This window comes from Doryrhamphus excisus, chromosome 18 (assembly GCF_030265055.1).
Source record: "Doryrhamphus excisus isolate RoL2022-K1 chromosome 18, RoL_Dexc_1.0, whole genome shotgun sequence".
NCBI classification, from domain to species: Eukaryota; Metazoa; Chordata; class Actinopteri; order Syngnathiformes; family Syngnathidae; genus Doryrhamphus; species Doryrhamphus excisus.
This window is the reverse complement of record NC_080483.1, coordinates 14,237,816-14,256,680: the sequence shown is the minus strand read 5'-3', so window position 1 is coordinate 14,256,680 and position 18,865 is coordinate 14,237,816. Positions and strand designations below refer to the sequence as shown.

The following is an 18,865-nucleotide window of genomic DNA, read 5'->3' as shown; positions in this document are numbered from 1 at the left end:
CAATTAATATATAAATTAAATTATGTTACATTATATCAATTCATTATTTAATAAAATGTCATATTTAATCATCTTGGAAGCAAACACAAACATAAGACATTGATTAAGTGTTAAGGTAGTCTAACAGTAAAAGCCTGTAAGGCGTGAACCAGCTCTAAAAGTTGACTTCTACTGTACCATTACTTTGAAGGGCTGCTATTTTTGAGCTATTTTGTTGTTGTTTTAAGCTGTGACGCCTAGCAGCTCACATACAATGCAGCTGTCTGCTCGGTTTCTCTTCAGTCAGTCAAAAGGAGTGTCTCTCGCTGGAGGGGTTGAATCCCAGTCTGCTCAAAGCAAAAATTGACAATTCTCTCCATTTGATAAATATATCTGTTCCAAAAAGACACTTAGGGGTATAAATAGACATATTATTTAACTGGTTTCTTTATTTCCTATATTAAGGTACTATAAAACAGTACATTTCTAGAAAATGCAGAAAAACAAACTACAAAAAAAGACATTTCCAGGAAGAAAAACAAAACTATTCACAAGCAGGAAATGCAAAACCTTCCCTCGCCAACAAATTTTAAACCTGCTGGAGTCGTCCCTTTCTTTGTGTACGTGTCGGCAGTCATTCTAAAACCACACCTTAAAAAGCTCCATGAAAACTTTTGTACGACAGAGAAATATTACATAACATTAGCCGACATCAAGATAAGCGTTATCAACTTGTCTCCTGTTTAAAATTGGATTTATTATTACAGTGCAGGTGGGATGCTGGAGAGCACCGTTCCTTTAAATAACTTTGGCTATAGTCCCATATTTTCACTTCAAATGTGCCCTACAAGGTCAGCATCTTTATTATTATTATTAAAAATAAAGTACAAATCTTCATGGCGCTCAAGTCCTCCGCAGATGCTGTTGCCAGGAAATGGCTCATTAACACAAAAAAAGTACCTCAAAGTTCTGTCTCTTGGTCCCAAATGTCATCTCCTTGAGCGGTGTACCACTTTTGTTGTTGTTTGGGAATTGAACACTCATTAGTCATAACTTCCCAGGCACTAGAGTTCCAGAAAGCACGTTTCTGGAGTAGTGGTGGAGAAACGTAGTGGTTTAAACGTAGTGGTGATGTCATCATCCCAAAATGTAGCGCTTTTTAGACAGCAGTGGTTGCCGTAGTAACGGACATCCTGGCATTCCAGAGCACATTTTGAGTCATAAGACCAAAATGTCCAGCTCAATGTGAAGTGTCCAGTTCAGTTTGCACACAATTGGGATGCCAGAACCTCAGATTTGTCCTCATGATATCACAGGGCCACAGGTTCGATTCCCCCGCTGTGCTCCAGATGATGCAGCTCTGCTTTACAAACTGTGGGGGCACTGCAGCTCAGCAATGTCACCGCCGGCGGCTCCTCATCACCTAAGAGACCAAAATCCAAAATCAGAGTATGCATCCAAATACGAAATCTTTCTTTTGGGGGGGTTACCTAGCCCTGAAGATGACGACTCGCTCTCAGCCAGGGAGGAGGAGTCAGCCTGGTCATGTGACAAGCCCTCCATTAAGGGAATGGAAAGCTCCGAGGAAGGGACCGATGAGTCGTAGATGCCCGAATCGCGAGGGGGCGGGAGCTCAGGAGGAGAGAGGCGGTCGTCTTCTGTCTGGGCAGAAAGGGGGACCACTTCCTCGTGAAGGTTGGATGGAGTGCAGGAGGATTCTTCCACAAATGTTCCTGAGGAGGTTCTGGTTGGGAGACACATGACTTCTTAGCTTCTAACTCCAAATAGGTTTATTTACATGAACTTACCTTGATGTGTGCTCCAGCCTGGATGGAGATCTTTGTGGAAGGGCAGGGCCAGGACTTAAACCAGGACTTGGTACAGGACTAGGGCTTGGACTCAAGTTGAGGTTTAGGTTGAAGCTCAAACCGGAGCCAGGAGCTAGCAGTAGGGCATTTTTCCTCAGGGTTCCCTCGCCCCTGTCTAGTGGTGACGTCTTGACTAGCACCTCATTTAGCATCAGCCCGCCCTCCGGCCTTCTATCTGGTCGAGAGGATGAAGATGAGGGAGCCTCAACGTCGTGAAGAGGAGGAAGAGGAGGAGATGGTAACGAGCAGGAGGGGGAAGCACTTCCTGAGGAGGGAGGCACTGGCTTCTCGAACCAGTCCGGGTTCTGGCTGATGTGCTGGTGCATGTTGCAGATGGACACGTAGAGGGAGCGTCCAGACTTGCTCCTGAAGTAGTTCCTCCTGGAGATGTTGAGAGGCTGGGACTCCCGCTCGGCCAGACTGGACTGACTGGAGTGAAGGCGGGTGAAAAGCTGTGGCAGCTGGTCCATCAGCTTGAACCTACACAAAGATGATGAAACAGGGTGACTCTACTATTCCAGGTTGCTAACATCATCTGAACATGAATTGTAGCTGGAGCACAAAGAGGGCGGAGCTTTGATTGGAATCAGGTGGTCATTGACACATGATGCATCAAATTACCGCCACAATGTATGTAGTCAGGCATGGCATGTCCAACATGATAGAGTGAGAAAAATTATCCTCCTATTGCGTGTGGAAGTGGTACTTTTTTTTGGCTTTTTTGTTTTGTCTTTGGGCTGCAAGGCGTTCTAGTGGTTAGCGCGCAGACCTCACAGCTAGGAAACCCGAGTTCAATCCCACCCTCGGCCATCTCTGTGTGGAGTTTGCATGTTCTCCCCATGCATGTGTGGGTTTTCTACGGGTACTCCCACATTCCAAAAACATGCTAGGTTAATTAGCGACTCCAAATCGTCCATAGGTATGAATGTGAGTGTGAATGGTTGTTTGTCTATATGTGCCCTGTGATTGGCTGGCCACCAGTCCAGGGTGAACCCCGCCTCTCGTCTCAAGACAGCTGGGATAGGCTCCAGCATGTCCAACATGATAGAGTGAAAATAAGTTCTCCTCCTTGCGTGTGGAAGTGGTACGTTTTTGGCTTTTTTGTTTTGTCTTTGGGCTGCACGGTGGACAAGTGGTTAGCGCGTAGACCTCACAGCTAGGAGACCCAAGTTCAATTCCATCCTCGGCCTCTGTGAGTGTGAATGGTTGTTTGTCTATATGTGCCCTGTGATTGTCTGGCCACCAGTCCAGGGTGTACCCCGCCTCTCGCCTGAAGACAGCTGGGATAGGCTCCAGCACCCCTACGACCGTCGTGAGGTTAAGCGGTAGAAAATGAATGAATGAACGAATGACGGTTTTCCTTGATGGAGGTAATAAACGGTAAAACCTACCTGGGAGCCAGACTTAGCATGGTAGGGATGTCGTTCTCCGTGGAGTAGTCAAAGTAGGCGGCCATGTAACGGTTCATCTCCTGAGTGTCGTCCTTCTCGTTCTGCTTGGCCAGCCGCAGCTTCTCGCCAATCATGGCAACGCCCATCACAAACAGATCAGTGCCCGATCCACCAATGGGAGAGCTGCTGCTGCTGGCATTTCCGCGACGACTGACCGGTGTCTTTCCTCTGCGGCTCTTCCTCTCCACAAAGTAGCTGCGGGAATAAAACACAGACTGTTCACAATTTATTCATTATTTTGGTTGTTTGAGTTGGCTTGTTTTTGTTTTTTTTAAGTACACATACATGTACACATCTTTGTGTACTGTACATTATTTAAAAAACTTTATAAAAGGTGGAAGGTTGACTTGTGGCAAATTTTTAATTGAAGATTAATTTAATTTTGCATTATTTGTAATTCTTTTGAAATCCCAACAAATCAACTGGAATGAATTGTGTATTATTTCTAAGAGAAGGAAAGGGTGAAGGAAAGTGTGGGGGAAGGATGAATGTAAAAAAAAATGGATAAAAGGGGTGTCCAAAGTGCAGCAAGGGGCCATTTCTTTTTTTATATTGGCCATAATATTGGCAAAAATATTATTTGACATACAGGTAAAAAAAAAACCCAAAAAACAGGAATAAACAACAAGAATAAAGTCAAAATTTTCAGAGAAAAAAAACCTAATCAAACAACAAAAGTCGCAATTTTACGAGAATAATGTGATATTATGAGGGAAAATAGTTGGTAACATGAAGTTGAAATATTATGGAAAAAATATGTTATTTTCTTAAAGCTGTATGAGAAACAAACACAACAAAAAGTTAAAATTAAGAAATTTATATAAAAAAAGTAAAAATTAGTCTGCAGAAAAAGTCATAATATTATGAGAATTAAGTGATAATTCTACAAAAAGAACATTTACAAGAAAAAAGTTGAAATGGAAAAAAAACAGTTGTAATTTTTTTTTTACATTTTATGTAATTTTAGAATAAAGACATAATATTACAAATATTAAAAAAAAAAAAAAACAAAGTTGAAATATTTGGAAAATAAAAAAAGAGCAATGGCCAAATGTTTGGACACCCCTGATGCCTCACATAGCACAGAGTTTGTAGTGTGTTGGCGCCATCTAGTGGCAAAAAGAAGCTGACACGTTAATCCCTGAACACACACTGGTAACAGACCAAAAAGCAGAAACACTCTTTTCAATTTGAAGTTATTGTGCCTTATATTAGGCCTAAAGACACGAGACAGGAAGAAGACTGAAATCAGAGCAGGAAAAAGGAAAACGCACCGTAGGCCTTTGGAGCACACTGTGATGATGAAGTCGGCCTCGTCCAGCTGTCTGCTAAGCCACGACATCTGACCCTCTCTGCACATCTCCAGATGTTCCCACAGGTCCAACGCCACCTGAAGCGGAGCAGAAGGAAAAGTTACATCTTCCTCTTCCTCTTCACTGTCTAATGTCACCATTTTCATGTCGACCTTCTCACCTCGCAGCCGCAGAAGTCCTGCAGGAAGTAGGCGAAGCTCTGGATGACGTTGGTGTGTTTGGGGCAGTCTCTGCTGGAGTAACAGATGAAGACTTTGGGGCGGGGCCAAGGCCTTTCTGCGTTCAACGCTGCGCTGTGATTGGACGACTCGCTGCTCTCCTCATCCAGCTGGCTGTAGATGTTTTCTAACGGGAGAAAAGGTGACATTAAAATTGAACACACCATCGTTGACGGATTTGATGGTGATTATTTATATATATATATATATATATATATATATATATATATATATATATATATATATATATATATATATATATATATATATATATATATATATATATATATATATATATATAATATAATATATAATAATAATATTTAAATGTCGATTACAATACAGGATCAACTATCCAGTTTCCTCTCACCTTGTTGCTTCTTCCGACACATGACGGTAAAAAGCGTAGCAAAGGCAGACATGATGACCAGAGGCACCGTGATGGCCATAGCCCGGATAGGACCCGCCCATGGGGAATGAACTGCAGTATGAAACAAACAGACCCTTCTTAAGATGGTGAATATCAAGTACTTATGATGCAGCAAACAAGTGATCACATAAACATTTGCCATTACAGTTTAATAGCTAATATTGAGAATAATAACTCTTAAAATAATAAAAAAAATTTGAAGCATCCGACAGATTTATTTAAAAAATATTTTTTATATAAAAAGAATTTTAAACATTTTTTATATATATAAAATGTTATATTTATAAAAATGTAATAAAATTTTAATAATATTTTTTAAATTAATAATAATATTTTTTAATTAATAATAATATTTTTTAATTAATAATCATATTTTTATTAATAAATTAAATAATAAATTAATAAAAACAGATTTGAATTGTTAATTATTAACTCATTCTCTATATCAATTCATCCTCACTATGGTCACAAGGATATTCATTCATTCATTTTCTACCGCTTATCCTCACGAGGGTCGCGAGGAGTGCTGGAGCCTATCCCAGCTCTCTTCGGGCGAGAGGCGGGGGTACACCCTGGACTGGTGGCCAACTAATCACAGGGCACATATAGACAAACAACCATTCACACTCACATTCACACCTATGGACAATTTGGAGTTGCTAATAAACCTAGCATGTTTTTGGAATGTGGGAGGAAACCGGAGTACCCGGAGAAAACCCACGCATGCACGGGGAGAACGAGGGTGGGATTGAACTCGGGTCTCCTAGCTGTGAGGTCTGTGCGCTAACCACTCGACCACCGTATCAGCCCCAGTCACAAGGATATACTGAAATTAATTTCATCCCCAAAAGGGGGGCCCAAAATAATTTTGGGAATCACTGAATTAACCTAGTAACATTCATGTTTTTGGACACATAAGAGGAAAACCCACGCATGTACGAGGAGAACAAACAAACTCCTCATAAAGATGCCCAACAGAGATTTGAACCCAGATGTATGTTCATTAAAAAGTAGACAGGAAGTTGTAAACAAAGAAAAATAAACAACGTCCTTGGGGGAGGTCAATAAGAAAACAATATCAATCTGGTGTACGTAGGTGTCACCTTGGCTAACGTAGTACTGCGTCTGCCTCCTGGTTGTATTGCTGTCGTCTCTCAACTAAAACACAAAGATAAATACTTTTTAAAAATAACGTTTGGCAGTAAATATTAGTTTTCAAGCTAAAAGAGTGAAACATATATATATGGCAACCTCTATGGTGTATGTCCCCGGAGTGACGTCCTGGAGAATGCATATGGTTTTCAACTGGTTGCCGTCCTACAAGTAAAAAAGGGGAAACGTCCATAAAACATCTAGAAAAAGATCATGTCCACTACATTATGATTATGACTTGTATAGCGAATGATGTTGGGTCTTACGGGCTTGCAGCGCTGCAGCCTGAACGGTCCTTCCTGTCGCAGTTTGTAGTAGACGTAGTACAGGTGGAAACCGAAAGAAGGCGGGGCCTGGTCAAAGGTCACATGCAGTTTGGAACCCAGCTGAGACACGTTCAGAGTCTTTGGTTTCCAGACTGGAAAGAAACACACACATGCAGATGTCTACTTATAACATGAAGTCACTGGAGAAGTATTGGGATATCTGCATGATTTAACCCGGCCGCTTATTTGGATCCCAGCTGACATTGGGCGAGAGGCGGGGTACTCTACCAAACGTAGGGTACACTACAGACACTCACATTCATACCTATGGACAATTTAGAAACCAGAATTCCTGTAGAAAACCCACACACGCAAAAGCAGAACATGAAAAATCCACACAGAGATGCCCAGTGGAGATTCAAACACAGTTTTTCCAGATGTGTGGCCAAAGTGCTAACCACTAAACCACCTTATGGTCCATGAATTAACCCTAAAGACTAAACTAAATGGCATTACCATATACATCATTATTAAACAGATTCTTATCAACCACTTACATAGAGGTTATTTTCTATGGTTTTTTTTGGAGTCAAAATTAAATAACTATACTATAAAGCCAAATACTGTAATTGTCTAAAGGGTGGATGATGTTATGATGGAACCGTTTGGTGGAATTTGGCTTATTTGAGAATGTATCGTTAAAAATAAGCATCACATGACTACTTGCATTCTAAAGAGTATGAAATTTTTTTAGGCTGACTATGGCAATGGTAATATTTCATTTGAACATGCATCAGATTACAATTGAATGCATCACATAATCAGTTCACAGTTCCACATGTCCAAAAGGAGTAGGATGAAGCAAAGCTTATTAAATCCTACCCCTCTATCTGGTACTTTTACAATCAGTAACTGTTACATTTGTTCACTTCCTGCTTTCTTTTTTTTTTTATTAACTAAAAAAAATTTTTTTTTTTTTGTAAAGTACCGAAGTAGGAGGTGATATGAGCATCCAATGACATAATGGGTACCATAGTAAGTGTCAATATAGTGATATATATAGCACATCATGACTGGTTCAAGACTCTTCATCCTTGTATTTAGCAAACATCAACTGCTTGTATTGTTTCTTGAATTAACTATGATGTTAAAAATGCACGTCTTTCAAACCTGTGATATTAACGTGATGCAAAATGTACTTATTTGATGTAGCATACCTATGATATGCGTTATAAGATGCTAGGTGGTTGTACATAGTAAATAACTAAATGTAGCGGGCAACAAAAGAGACTATTGTTGCTTTAAAACATAATTGTGGTTAATCTGATTACTATCTTGAGAAAAATCTACTGGAATTGAGTTGATATAGCGTCCTCGACGATCTTCTCGCTGTTTTCAAGTGGAGGCTGGCTAAAGTCCAAAAGACTGAAAAAAACAGGGGAACTTACATGGTTTGCAGACCAGGTTGTCCGAGCCCAGCAGAACTTCACAGGCTGGAAGATGAACACACACACACACGTTAAACATTTCATGCTTCACCGCTAATTTGGGCAACCTTGGTTTTCATGAAAGCAATGATGTGTAGTCATGTGACCTTAGCATAACCGCTCCAAAATCATGTTGGTAATGGTAATGGTTTAATTTCATTTGAACATGCATCAGATTACACTTGAATGCATCACATAATCAGTTCACAGTTCCACATGTCCAAAAGGAGTAGGAAGAAGCAAAGCTTATTAAATCCTACCCCTCCATCTGGTACTTTTACAATCAGTAACTGTTACATTTGTTCACTTCCTGCTTTCCTAATAAGGTTTATTTTTATTTTATTTTGTTTTTGTCACGTACTGAAGTACAAAGTGATATGACCATACAATGACATAATGGGTACCATAGTAACTGTCAATATAGTGATATATGTATATTGACGCTACACTTGGCTGTTTGGACTCAGGACCATAATATTTAACTGCATAGTTTTGGTTTTAGCATGTAATTTAAAGTCAAACATTTGGCCATCCGTGCTGTAGCCTGAACACCATTTGTGTCGAATTAACACTAGCATCTACATGATCTATGCTATGAATTGTACCGAGTCATTCTATCATGGCTTTTCATAAATATATCCTACTGTTTCGTGGTTGAATATGGCCTATTATTACTCAGAAATTGTGCATATTTAAGTAAATGTTATGCATTATTTGCCTAAATAAGCGTTTTCAAGCATAAAAAAGGCTAAATTAACTAAAATACAATTCTAAGCCATTCAGAAGATGCATTCAAAAACATGATGCTATGTAGTATTCTACACTGGCCACTAGGTGTCAGGAATGTTCCTGTAATGTTTGGTGACACACAAGCAGTTGACTTTTATTGCAAGTTTCAATCATCTTACAACAGGCACAATAATAACATGATAATAGTCATAATAATCACAATAACAACACAGTCTATTGTTGTGGCAGTAATCCGCTCCTAACTAAAACTCACTTCCTGTCCTCCACACGTGTATGACACATTTGTTGTAACACATACCAGCACGTGTTTGGGGACTCTAATCATGTTAAAAACTATATTTACAAGGTCATAATCAGGTTTTCAAGGAATTCTACTTCACGGAAATTCATTTCTCACTGTCGGGTCTGGTACAAGTTCACAGTGATAAACAAGGTATGACTGTACTGTATATAATTAATATATGGGTACTCACAGTTGGTCCTGAGGAAAGATGGCGGGAAGAAGCTCTCATTCATCAGAGTGGGGAAAGGAACAACGCGGACCATGTAGTCGGTGTCAAAGGTCAGACCGCTAAACAACTGACTGCTCAGCTTCTGTGCAATCGGACAAAATAAAGAAATCATAAACAATACAACGTAATATAAATTATTCCAAATGAATAAAATAAACATACAAAACATAACTTATAGTGTAAAAGCACACTAGAATCGCACACCTAAAGAGGTCAAACGTTCCTACCGTGTTCCTGTGGGAGAAGTTGAGCTGTCTCGGGTCTTTGAGGATGAGATGTTGACATCGTTTTCCGTCTGGATTCTTGTCTTCCAAATAAATTCGGAAGCCTTTAATATGTTCGATTCCTGCAGGAACACATCAGTCACAATAAAGTGGCAATTCGAGAAAAAAGTTCAAACGTTGACATAGACAAAAAGTATCCAAACACAAATCCTAATCAATGATTTTCCTAAAAAGGGAAATTAAATCCTATTCCTCCTCTTCCCTTGTTTTCCTCTTCACACATAGCCCATCCTCTTTCCTATCTAATTACCTTTCCTTTTTCATCCCTCCTGTCAACTTTACACCTCCCCAAAGTTGCTTCTGTCTGTCCTTCACCTGTCCTCCCCCCGGTTATATTTCATCAAAGTCTCTCGCCTGCTTGGCCCTCTTGGCTTCTCTTGTAATGAGAGCTTTGCATGCACCGCACATGTTGTTGTCATTAGCTTTGTGAGACACCAGAACAGGTTTTGCTGTCTCCAGGCAGATTCCTGAGCACCTCCCTCCCTCCCTTCCTTCCTTTCCTCCTTCACCCCCTCCCTCCAGTTATAATTCACAATATTCACTCTAAAACACTTTGAGTGACAAAAACGTATTATTACTAATTCTTCTGCTTGTATACATTTGTCAATGAGAACGCTACAAGAAATCCTGTTAGACAAATACTAATGAAACTACAGAGGCTGGATGACCTGGAAAAGATACATCAGATCCATAAAACAGGAGGTTCAAAACCTGTGGGATGAAATTAAAAGCCTGAAGGTGCTCATTAAGGAAGCCCAGGAGGAAAAAAGAGAAAATCATTGAGCATCTGAAGAACGCTATTCGGAATAAACGAATGAACGATGTGATCGTGACGAGGCTTTGGATTAAATCCAGATCCTATGCCAGGGTAGTCGGGAATAAGATGAGCAACAAGTTACTACTTTTGTACACCCTAAGGAGGTGGACATAGACATCCAAACCATCAATACTTGGATCGCACTGTATGTCAGGAACAATAGCACACCCGTCATAGTCGTCAAGTTCACCGACAGGAAATTAAAAATCGTGCAGCTGAAAAAGAGAAAGAAGCTAAAAAGGTACAAACGTCCATATGAATCTGACAAAAACACAACGCTGACATTCCCAAGAAAGCACGTTAGCTTAGGAAGCAACAACACAAGATGGGAGAGTGTGTGCAGTGGGAATTATGTGGATGAAGCATATGAACACTTTCTCAATACTTACATAGAGCTCTATGATAAGAATGAACACTTCATCAATACTCAAAATCTCTATGATAAGAACCGTTCCTTGAAAGAGATGTCCAATAAGCATAAATGTGAGTGTGAATGGTTGAAAGTTTGCAAATTTCTTTGTTTTCCAAAGAAAAACTATTTTCACGCATTTCTCAAACAATCTTTCCCATTTCACAAAATTTTTTATCCACTTCACAAACAATTAAAATTAATTTTTCAAAGAATTATGTACATTTTTGCATAGAGGCCTATTATCAACAACTGTCAGTCGTCTGCATCAATCTCCTGGTATGGCTGCTAATTCAAGTTCATCATTTTAAGGCTAATAGATTATTGGAAAACCCATCAAAAAATCTAAATTAAAACTAAAATCCCTTACCATGCTGTTAACGACTCCCTTCAGAGAGCAGCACAAACTGGGTCTAACAAGGACAGAAAAACGCTGTCTGAGAGTGTGTAGTTTAAGACAAAGACGCCTCACAGGTCGTCACCTGGCAGCTGTACTAAATAGTAGCCGTCAATCATCAGTGTCAGTATCAACAGTGAAGCGGCCGCTTCAGGATACTGGACTTCATGGCAGGATTTCCAAAAAAAAGCCATATCTCAGACTGGACAAAAACATTTCCAAGTGATCCCAAACTTTTAAGTGGGAGTGTATATGTGCCCTGTGATTGGCTAGCAACCAGTCCAGGGTGTACCCCGCCTCTCGCCCGAAGACAGCTGGGATAGGCTCCAGCACCAACCGCGACCCTTGTGAGGATTAGCGGTAGAAAATGAATAAATATTGGACCAAAACTGGAAAACTGGTAAATTCCCAAACAAAATTAAGACAGCTAAAGTCATTCAGCATTTCAAAATGTACCAAAAAAGCTATTCAACCACTGGTTGGACAAACTTAAAAATAATGAATTACTCGCGGAAAGCTAATACGTATGCAGAGCTAACATTTCAACCTCTATGGCACTGATCAAAATTACCAAGGAAATGAAATTTGACGATACAATTAATCACAAAATTTCCGAACATTTCCAAAATTAGAAGGATATGGAATTGCGCTAAAAGCTACCTAGCAAACAGGAAGCCATATGTGAAGCTAAAAAGAATACACATCTGCAATTAATGTTCGGAGTACCCCAGGGGTCAACACCGGAACCAAAACTGTTCAACTTATATATTAACAACATATGTAAATTTACCAAAGATGTAGCAAATAAATTAAGAAAATAGGTTTTAAAAACTGAGGATTTGTAGCTATTATCAGAGTTTCTATTCATATTATCAAAGTTAGAGGCTAGGAAGACCTACAAGTCTTCAAAGACTCCCCGAGCATGCTAAAAGCGACTTTCTCTGACATTTCCTGTCATCAGGAGGAGTCTGGAGCTGGAAGACTGAAAGAGGACTGTTATTGTTCACCTGCGACTGTGACATGAAAGTATTCCTGGAAGTTTTGGGTCTCTGTGGGAATACAACAGGCTGTATTGTCAGCGAGCTTCATGTTGCAAGCGTGCATACACACACACACACATTCCTTGGCGGTCACATTGAGTGTTGGATGTGAGACTTTTGTGGACACATGTCTCTATGCAATGTTACCGATTATTTCAACCTAACTTCTAATTACCTAAGCTAATAACAATGCAAGCATAAACTGACATTAAAAGAGCGTGAAAGTTCCCGGAAAAGGCACGGAAACAAGAACAAACACATACCTAATGGACTGGCAGACCAGTGCACCACCACACCGGCTTGGTCCTCGCAGGCCAAATGGGTGAAGGAGACATTGGCAACCTCGTGGATGACATGTTTGCCTAGCGGGTAGTTCAAGGAGCAATCTGATTGGACAAAAGAGAGGACATAGAAGTCATCATTGTCACATGACAGGCCTTCTATGTAGAAAACTCAAAGTATTATGAATAAACATGTACGGTAAAGGGCTGCACGGTGGTTGTTATCGCGGAGACCTCACAGCTCGGAGACCCGAGTTCAATCCCACCCTCGGCCATCTCTGTGTGGAGTTTGCACGTTCTCTGGGTACTCCGGTTTCCTCCTTTTGTCTTATGTTTTGCATTTGTCTTATACTCATGAGGGTCGCTGGGGTGCTGGAGCCTATCCCAGCTGTATTCGGGCGAGAGGCGGTCCACCCTGGACCGGATGGCCAGCCAATCACAGGGCACATATAGACAAACAACCATTCACACTCACATTCATACCTATGGACAATTTGGAGTCGCTAATTAACCTAGCATGTTTTTGGAATGTGGGAGGAAGCTGAGAAAATACACACAGAGATACCTGAGCAGGGAATCGAACTTGTGTTTCTTAGCTGTGTAGCCTGCATTCTAACCACTCACAACCATGCAGTTATGATAATTGATTAATTACAGGAAATATTCATTCATTCATTCATTTTCTACCGCTTTTCCTCACGAGGGTCGAGGGGGTGCTGGAGCCTATCCCAGCTGTCTCGGTTGAGAGGCGGGGTACACCCTGGACTGGTGGCCAGCCAATCACAGGGCACATATAGACAAACAACCATTAACACTCACATTCATACCTATGGACAATTTGGAGTCGCTAATTAACCTAGCATGTTTTTGGAATGTGGGAGGAAACCAGAGTACCCGGAGAAAAACCCACGCACGTGGAGGGAGAACATGGTGGAATCAAACTCATCCAACCACTCATCCACAGTGCAGCCCATATTGCTAATATAAATGGGGCGATATATTTTTAAAAGACAAACAATGAGGAACAGAGAGAGAGAAAGAGGGCGTGAGCTCTAACACGACTCACTGCTCCTCTTTGGTTTGAACCCCCTGATGGATGGCAAGAGGAGGTGGAGGAGGTGGACGGCGGTAGAAAATGGGATTGTGTCCAGGAGTTTAGGAAGGATGGAGGAGCTCGGATGCGACACGAGTCACTGCTCCGCTTCCTAGCGCTTCCTCCTCCTCCACAAAGAAGCAGGGGTGGGGTGGAGGGGTCATGTTCAGGACTCAAGGAGAAGGTCACAGCTGGTTGCTCATCCTCTTCCTCCTTCCTATAGTGCTTGTCCATGGAGGAGGAGGAGGAGGAGGAGGTGATCTCACCATGACAGACAAGAGAAGGCTTATCTTCAGCTTCTGCTTTTGTGTTTTTTTAGGTATTATTGTCTTCACTACAAACATGTGACCACTAGGGGCACTATTGGCATTCCGCTATTGGCAATAAAACATAAAACATTTAGCTACTAGATGTTTTCTGTCCTTTCCTTCCAAGTTTTAACTGATCATCTGTGACTACATAGTCCTGGGGTGGGTGTTAAAGGGAGGGGGGGGGGGGGGGGGGGTCAAAGGCCACCATGCATATTATCCCCTTCCATGACATCACTGCAAACATTCACCGGTCAGAGGGAAAGGAGGCAGTGAGGTGTGTCAGGCAGGCACACACACCTCAGTACCCCGGCACAAAGAACGATTGTCACATGAAAGCACCTCAGAACTTCTCTGCGGCTTAAAGTGTTGCCTTTCTAGACTTTGGCTTTCACGGTGACAAGATAGGAGGTCATCGTTTCAAAAGATGCATGACCTCTGACCTGCATGCTATTGGCGATGATCAAGTTTCACATAAACAGTACCTTTAAAAATAAAGATTGTAGATGTACTAAATTGAACTAAATATTTTATTATTCATTCATTTTCTACCGCTTATCCTCACGAGGGTCGCAGGGGTGCTGGAGCCTATCCCAGCTCTCTTCGGGCAAGAGGCGGTGTACACCCTGGACTGGTGGCCAGCCAATCACAGGGCACATATAGACAAACAACCATTCACACTCACATTCATACCTATGGACAATTTGGAGTCGCCAATTAACCTAGCATGTTTTTGGAATGTGGGAGGAAGCCGAGAAAATACACACAGAGATACCTGAGCAGGGAATCGAACTTGTGTTTCTTAGCTGTGTAGCCTGCATTCTAACCACTCACAACCATGCAGTTATGATAATTGATTAATTACAGGAAATATTCATTCATTTTCTACCGCTTTTCCTTATGAGGGTCGCGGGGGTGCTGGAGCCTATCCCAGCTGTCTTCGGTTGAGTACACCCTGGACTGGTGGCCAGCCAATCACAGGGCACATATAGACAAACAACCATTCACACTCACATTCATACCTATGGACAATTTGGAGTCGCCAATTAACCTAGCATGTTTTTGGAATGTGGGAGGAAACCGGAATACCCGGGAGAAAACCCACGCATGCACGAAGAGAACATGCAAACTCCACACAGACATGACCGACGGTGGGATTGAACTCGGGTCTCCCAGCTGTGAGGTCCGCACACTAACCACTCGACCGCCATGCAGCCAAATAGTTTACTATTTACTCCAAATATACTATACTTGTATGTATGTATGAAAAATTTGAGATGCATATTTATTGGTATTTGAAGACACACACACACACACACACACACACAATGGGAAATGCAACGGTGCTTCCCGCTCATGGTCACGGACAAAAGGCAGGCAGCGAGGATCGTCCACGCCTCAGGAACTTGACTTGTACCATGAAAGGAACAAAAGAGGAGGAAGCTGCGGGAGGCGGGACGGTGGGGAGGATGTAAGGATATGTGTGGAGTGGGGTGAGGGGGTCGTCTTAGGGGAACATGAGGGGGGGGGGGGGGGGTTAACATTGATGGTGCGTGCTGAGACAAAAAAAAACGTGTATGAATTGAGACTGGGGTGAAGCCAGTACTATCACATTTGAATGTAAAATCTAAAATACATAGTATTATACTATACATACGTAGTGGAAATACAAAGTAATACTCACTGTCGCTTCTGAGTGTGATGGCCAGCTTGCGGCTTCCATCTGCACCAGACGGCATCTGCTTGTTAGAAAGAGAGAGACAAGAATATTACTTAAAAGCAAATCATTTTAAAGTCATATTTGACTGCAAAAATCATCTTTTTACAGAATCGTAGCCCCAAACAAGATCAGACAAGAAACAGCATGGTGGTGTCGGCCATGTTTTTTTTTTCCACACCTCCATGATGACATCACTAGTGACATTTCCACCTTTGTTCCGCCTAGGGTGCCTGATAGGTACTCAATTGGGTTCAGGTCACTTTGCCTCAAAGGCGGACCATGATGCTCGTGTGTTTTAAGTGCACAGTAAGGCCTTCTCCAAACGGGAATGTACTTGGAATGGGTTGAAGAAATCCACACTGGATTAGGAAATACTTGCATCCAGACGGGAATGGATGAATGAGTGAAAATTGTGTAATAAACAACATCCAGGGGTACATCAGTCGCCATAGGGGGTACGTGATGAAATACAAATGAAAAATAATGAGCAGACAACACGGCGGTCGAGTGGTTAGCGCTCAGACCTCACAGCTAGGAGACCAGTGTTCAATTCCACCCTCGGCCATCTCAGTGTGGAGTTTGCATGTTCTCCCCCGTGCATGCGTGGGTTTTCTCCGGGTACTCCGGTTTCCTCCGACATTCCAAAAACATGCTAGGTTAATTAGCGACTCCAAATTGTCCATAGGTATGAATGTGAGTGTGAATGGTTGTTTGTCTATATGTGCCCTGTGATTGGCTGGCAACCACCTCTCGCCCAAAGACAGCTGGGATAGGCTCCAGCACCCCCGCGACCCTTGTGAGGAAAAGCGGTAGAAAATGAATGAATGAATGGTTGAAAAACGGCTGCACAAGGCCTCACAGGTAGGAGACACAAGTTCAATTCCACCCTCGGCCATCTCTGTGTGGAGTTTGCATGTTCTCCCCCGTGCATGCGTGGGTTTTCTCCGGGTACTCCGGTTTCCTCCCACATTCCAAAAACATGCTAGGTTAATTAGCGACTCCAAATTGTCCATAGGTATGAATGTGAGTGTGAATGGTTGTTTGTCTATATGTGCCCTGTGATTGGCTGGCCACCAGTCCAGGGTGTACCCCGCCTCTCGCCCAAAGACAGCTGGAATAGGCTCCAGCATCCCCGCAACCCTCATGAGGAAAAAGCGGTAGAAAATGAATGAATTAATGAATGAATGCCCCTTGACAAGGTATAGTAAAAATGATACTGTTCAAAAATAGCTAGATAGAAGGTAGCTGTCACCATGGCAACATGCAAGCTCTGTGTGTGAGGGGTCCAGTCAAGGATCTGTTGCATTTTCTCCCATAAATGATTTGAAGTGTAACACCATATATCGCTACAGTGTGGTCCACCTTCAAGCCAATTACCCACAATCCATTGCATTCAACACTTATGAGGCCGCTTTTACAACTCTGACCTTGTTGTCGCATGGCCCCGCTGTGTAACGCACATACAAAAAACACGCCATCCTGCTTGTTAGAGGTGTCAGACATTGGTCACACGCAACAAACACACACTTGAAACCCACCTGAAACTCATCAGACAGATGCCCCACTGTGTGTGTGTGTGTGTGTGTGTGTTTGTGTGTGATGCTTATTAGCAGCCACTGTAACTCACCAGTTGGTCCATGCACGTGTTTGTCATTATGAACTTGTGAAGACCTTCATTGCCCTCCAACCAAACACACACCAGCGCCAGAAACGAACCATCAAACGAGGCTTTGATGCAGTCGCTAGTTATGTTAGTGTTAGGTCTTTGCTTGGTAGCCCGTTGGGCCTCTTGTGCCGGCAGGATCCTGCCCAGTGCCCCAAAATGGGCACCAAATTACAACTAGAAGGTATCTCACAGGACGTCGACGGGGCTGAATTTTTGGTAGTGTGCAATTTAAACTAATTCCAACTGTCACTGATTTCCTTTCTGAGCTGATATGGCAGGGGTGGGCAAACTACGGCCCGGGGGCCACATGCGGTTCACCAAGCGTTTGAATCCGGCCCGCTAGTTGCTTTCTAAGTATGTCAATTTTTAACATACAAACTAGGGTTGCAGACGGTCGTGTGGTTAGCACGCAGGCCTCACAAGCTAGGAGACCCGAGTTCAATTCCACCCTCGGCCATCTCTGTGTGGAGTTTGCATGTTGTCCCCGTGCATGCGTGGGTTTTCTACGGGGACTTCGGTTTCATCCCACATTCCAAAAACATGCTAGGTTAATTAGCGACTCCAAATTGTCCATAGGTATGAATGTGAGTGTGAATGGTTGTTTGTCTATATGTGCCCTGTGATTGGCTGGCCACCAGTCCAGGGTGTACCCCGTCTCTCAACCGAAGACAGCTGGGATAGGCTCCAGCACCCCCTCGACCCTCGTGAGGAAAAGTGCAAGAAAATGAATGAATGAATGAATATTTCCTGTAATTAATCAATTATCATAACTGCATGGTTGTGAGTGGTTAGAATGCAGGCTACACAGCTAAGAAACACAAGTTCGATTCCCTGCTGAGGTATCTCTGTGTGTATTTTCTCAGCTTTCTCCCACATTCCAAAAACATGCTAGGTTAATTAGCGACTCCAAATTGTCCATAGGTATGAATGTGAGTGTGAATGGTTGTTTGTCTATATGTGCCCTGTGATTGGCTGGCCACCAGTGCTCACATGCAGCATCTTGGCTGTTTATGGAGCTGAAATAGCTCCACACATGGCTCCATTTACAATCAGACATCGTTTCAACAAGCGGAAGAAAAAGCCATGTATCATTTAAACACAATCTCAAAATTGTAGTTACTTTCCACTGTTTTCTTCTAAATGACCTACATTACCTGAAATGACCGAAGTATGAAAAGCATCAATATTTTGATGTGAAAATTGATTTTAGAGCACAAATATATTGTATTTGAAGTATCAATATTTTAGTATCGATACACACATCACTAGCTAGTGCAAACTTGTCCAATTGGGAGACAACGTTAAGACCAAATTTCCCAAGCAGACACAAATAGCACCAGAGCTAAGGGCTATTTAGAGAATATTTACCCTCTTTTTACAGTTTTGCGTGACAGTTAATGTTAAAAAGGACAACTGGCTCATCT

At 42.1% G+C, this 18,865-nt stretch overlaps 1 protein-coding gene across 3 annotated transcripts in view; it reads right to left on the bottom strand.

The window, feature by feature from the left end:
* Nucleotides 1–430: 430 nt before the first annotated feature.
* The window catches only part of il17rd (interleukin 17 receptor D), a 28,036-nt gene continuing 9,601 nt past the window's right edge, over nt 431–18,865 (bottom strand). For 2 of the 3 annotated variants that reach the window (XM_058055235.1, XM_058055233.1), the window contains exons 3-17: nt 15,740–15,797; nt 12,637–12,759; nt 9,654–9,772; nt 9,388–9,508; nt 8,126–8,170; nt 6,678–6,829; nt 6,511–6,576; nt 6,363–6,417; nt 5,200–5,310; nt 4,772–4,956; nt 4,573–4,688; nt 3,239–3,493; nt 1,788–2,327; nt 1,470–1,723; nt 431–1,402 (exon numbers count right to left, since the gene is read on the bottom strand). In XM_058055235.1, coding sequence (XP_057911218.1) covers nt 1,290–1,402; nt 1,470–1,723; nt 1,788–2,327; nt 3,239–3,493; nt 4,573–4,688; nt 4,772–4,956; nt 5,200–5,310; nt 6,363–6,417; nt 6,511–6,576; nt 6,678–6,829; nt 8,126–8,170; nt 9,388–9,508; nt 9,654–9,772; nt 12,637–12,759; nt 15,740–15,797 — 2,313 coding nt within the window. In that variant the 3' untranslated portion in view covers nt 431–1,289. The remainder of the gene's footprint in view (nt 1,403–1,469; nt 1,724–1,787; nt 2,328–3,238; nt 3,494–4,572; nt 4,689–4,771; nt 4,957–5,199; nt 5,311–6,362; nt 6,418–6,510; nt 6,577–6,677; nt 6,830–8,125; nt 8,171–9,387; nt 9,509–9,653; nt 9,773–12,636; nt 12,760–15,739; nt 15,798–18,865) is intronic. The other variant, XM_058055236.1, reaches the window with a different exon arrangement.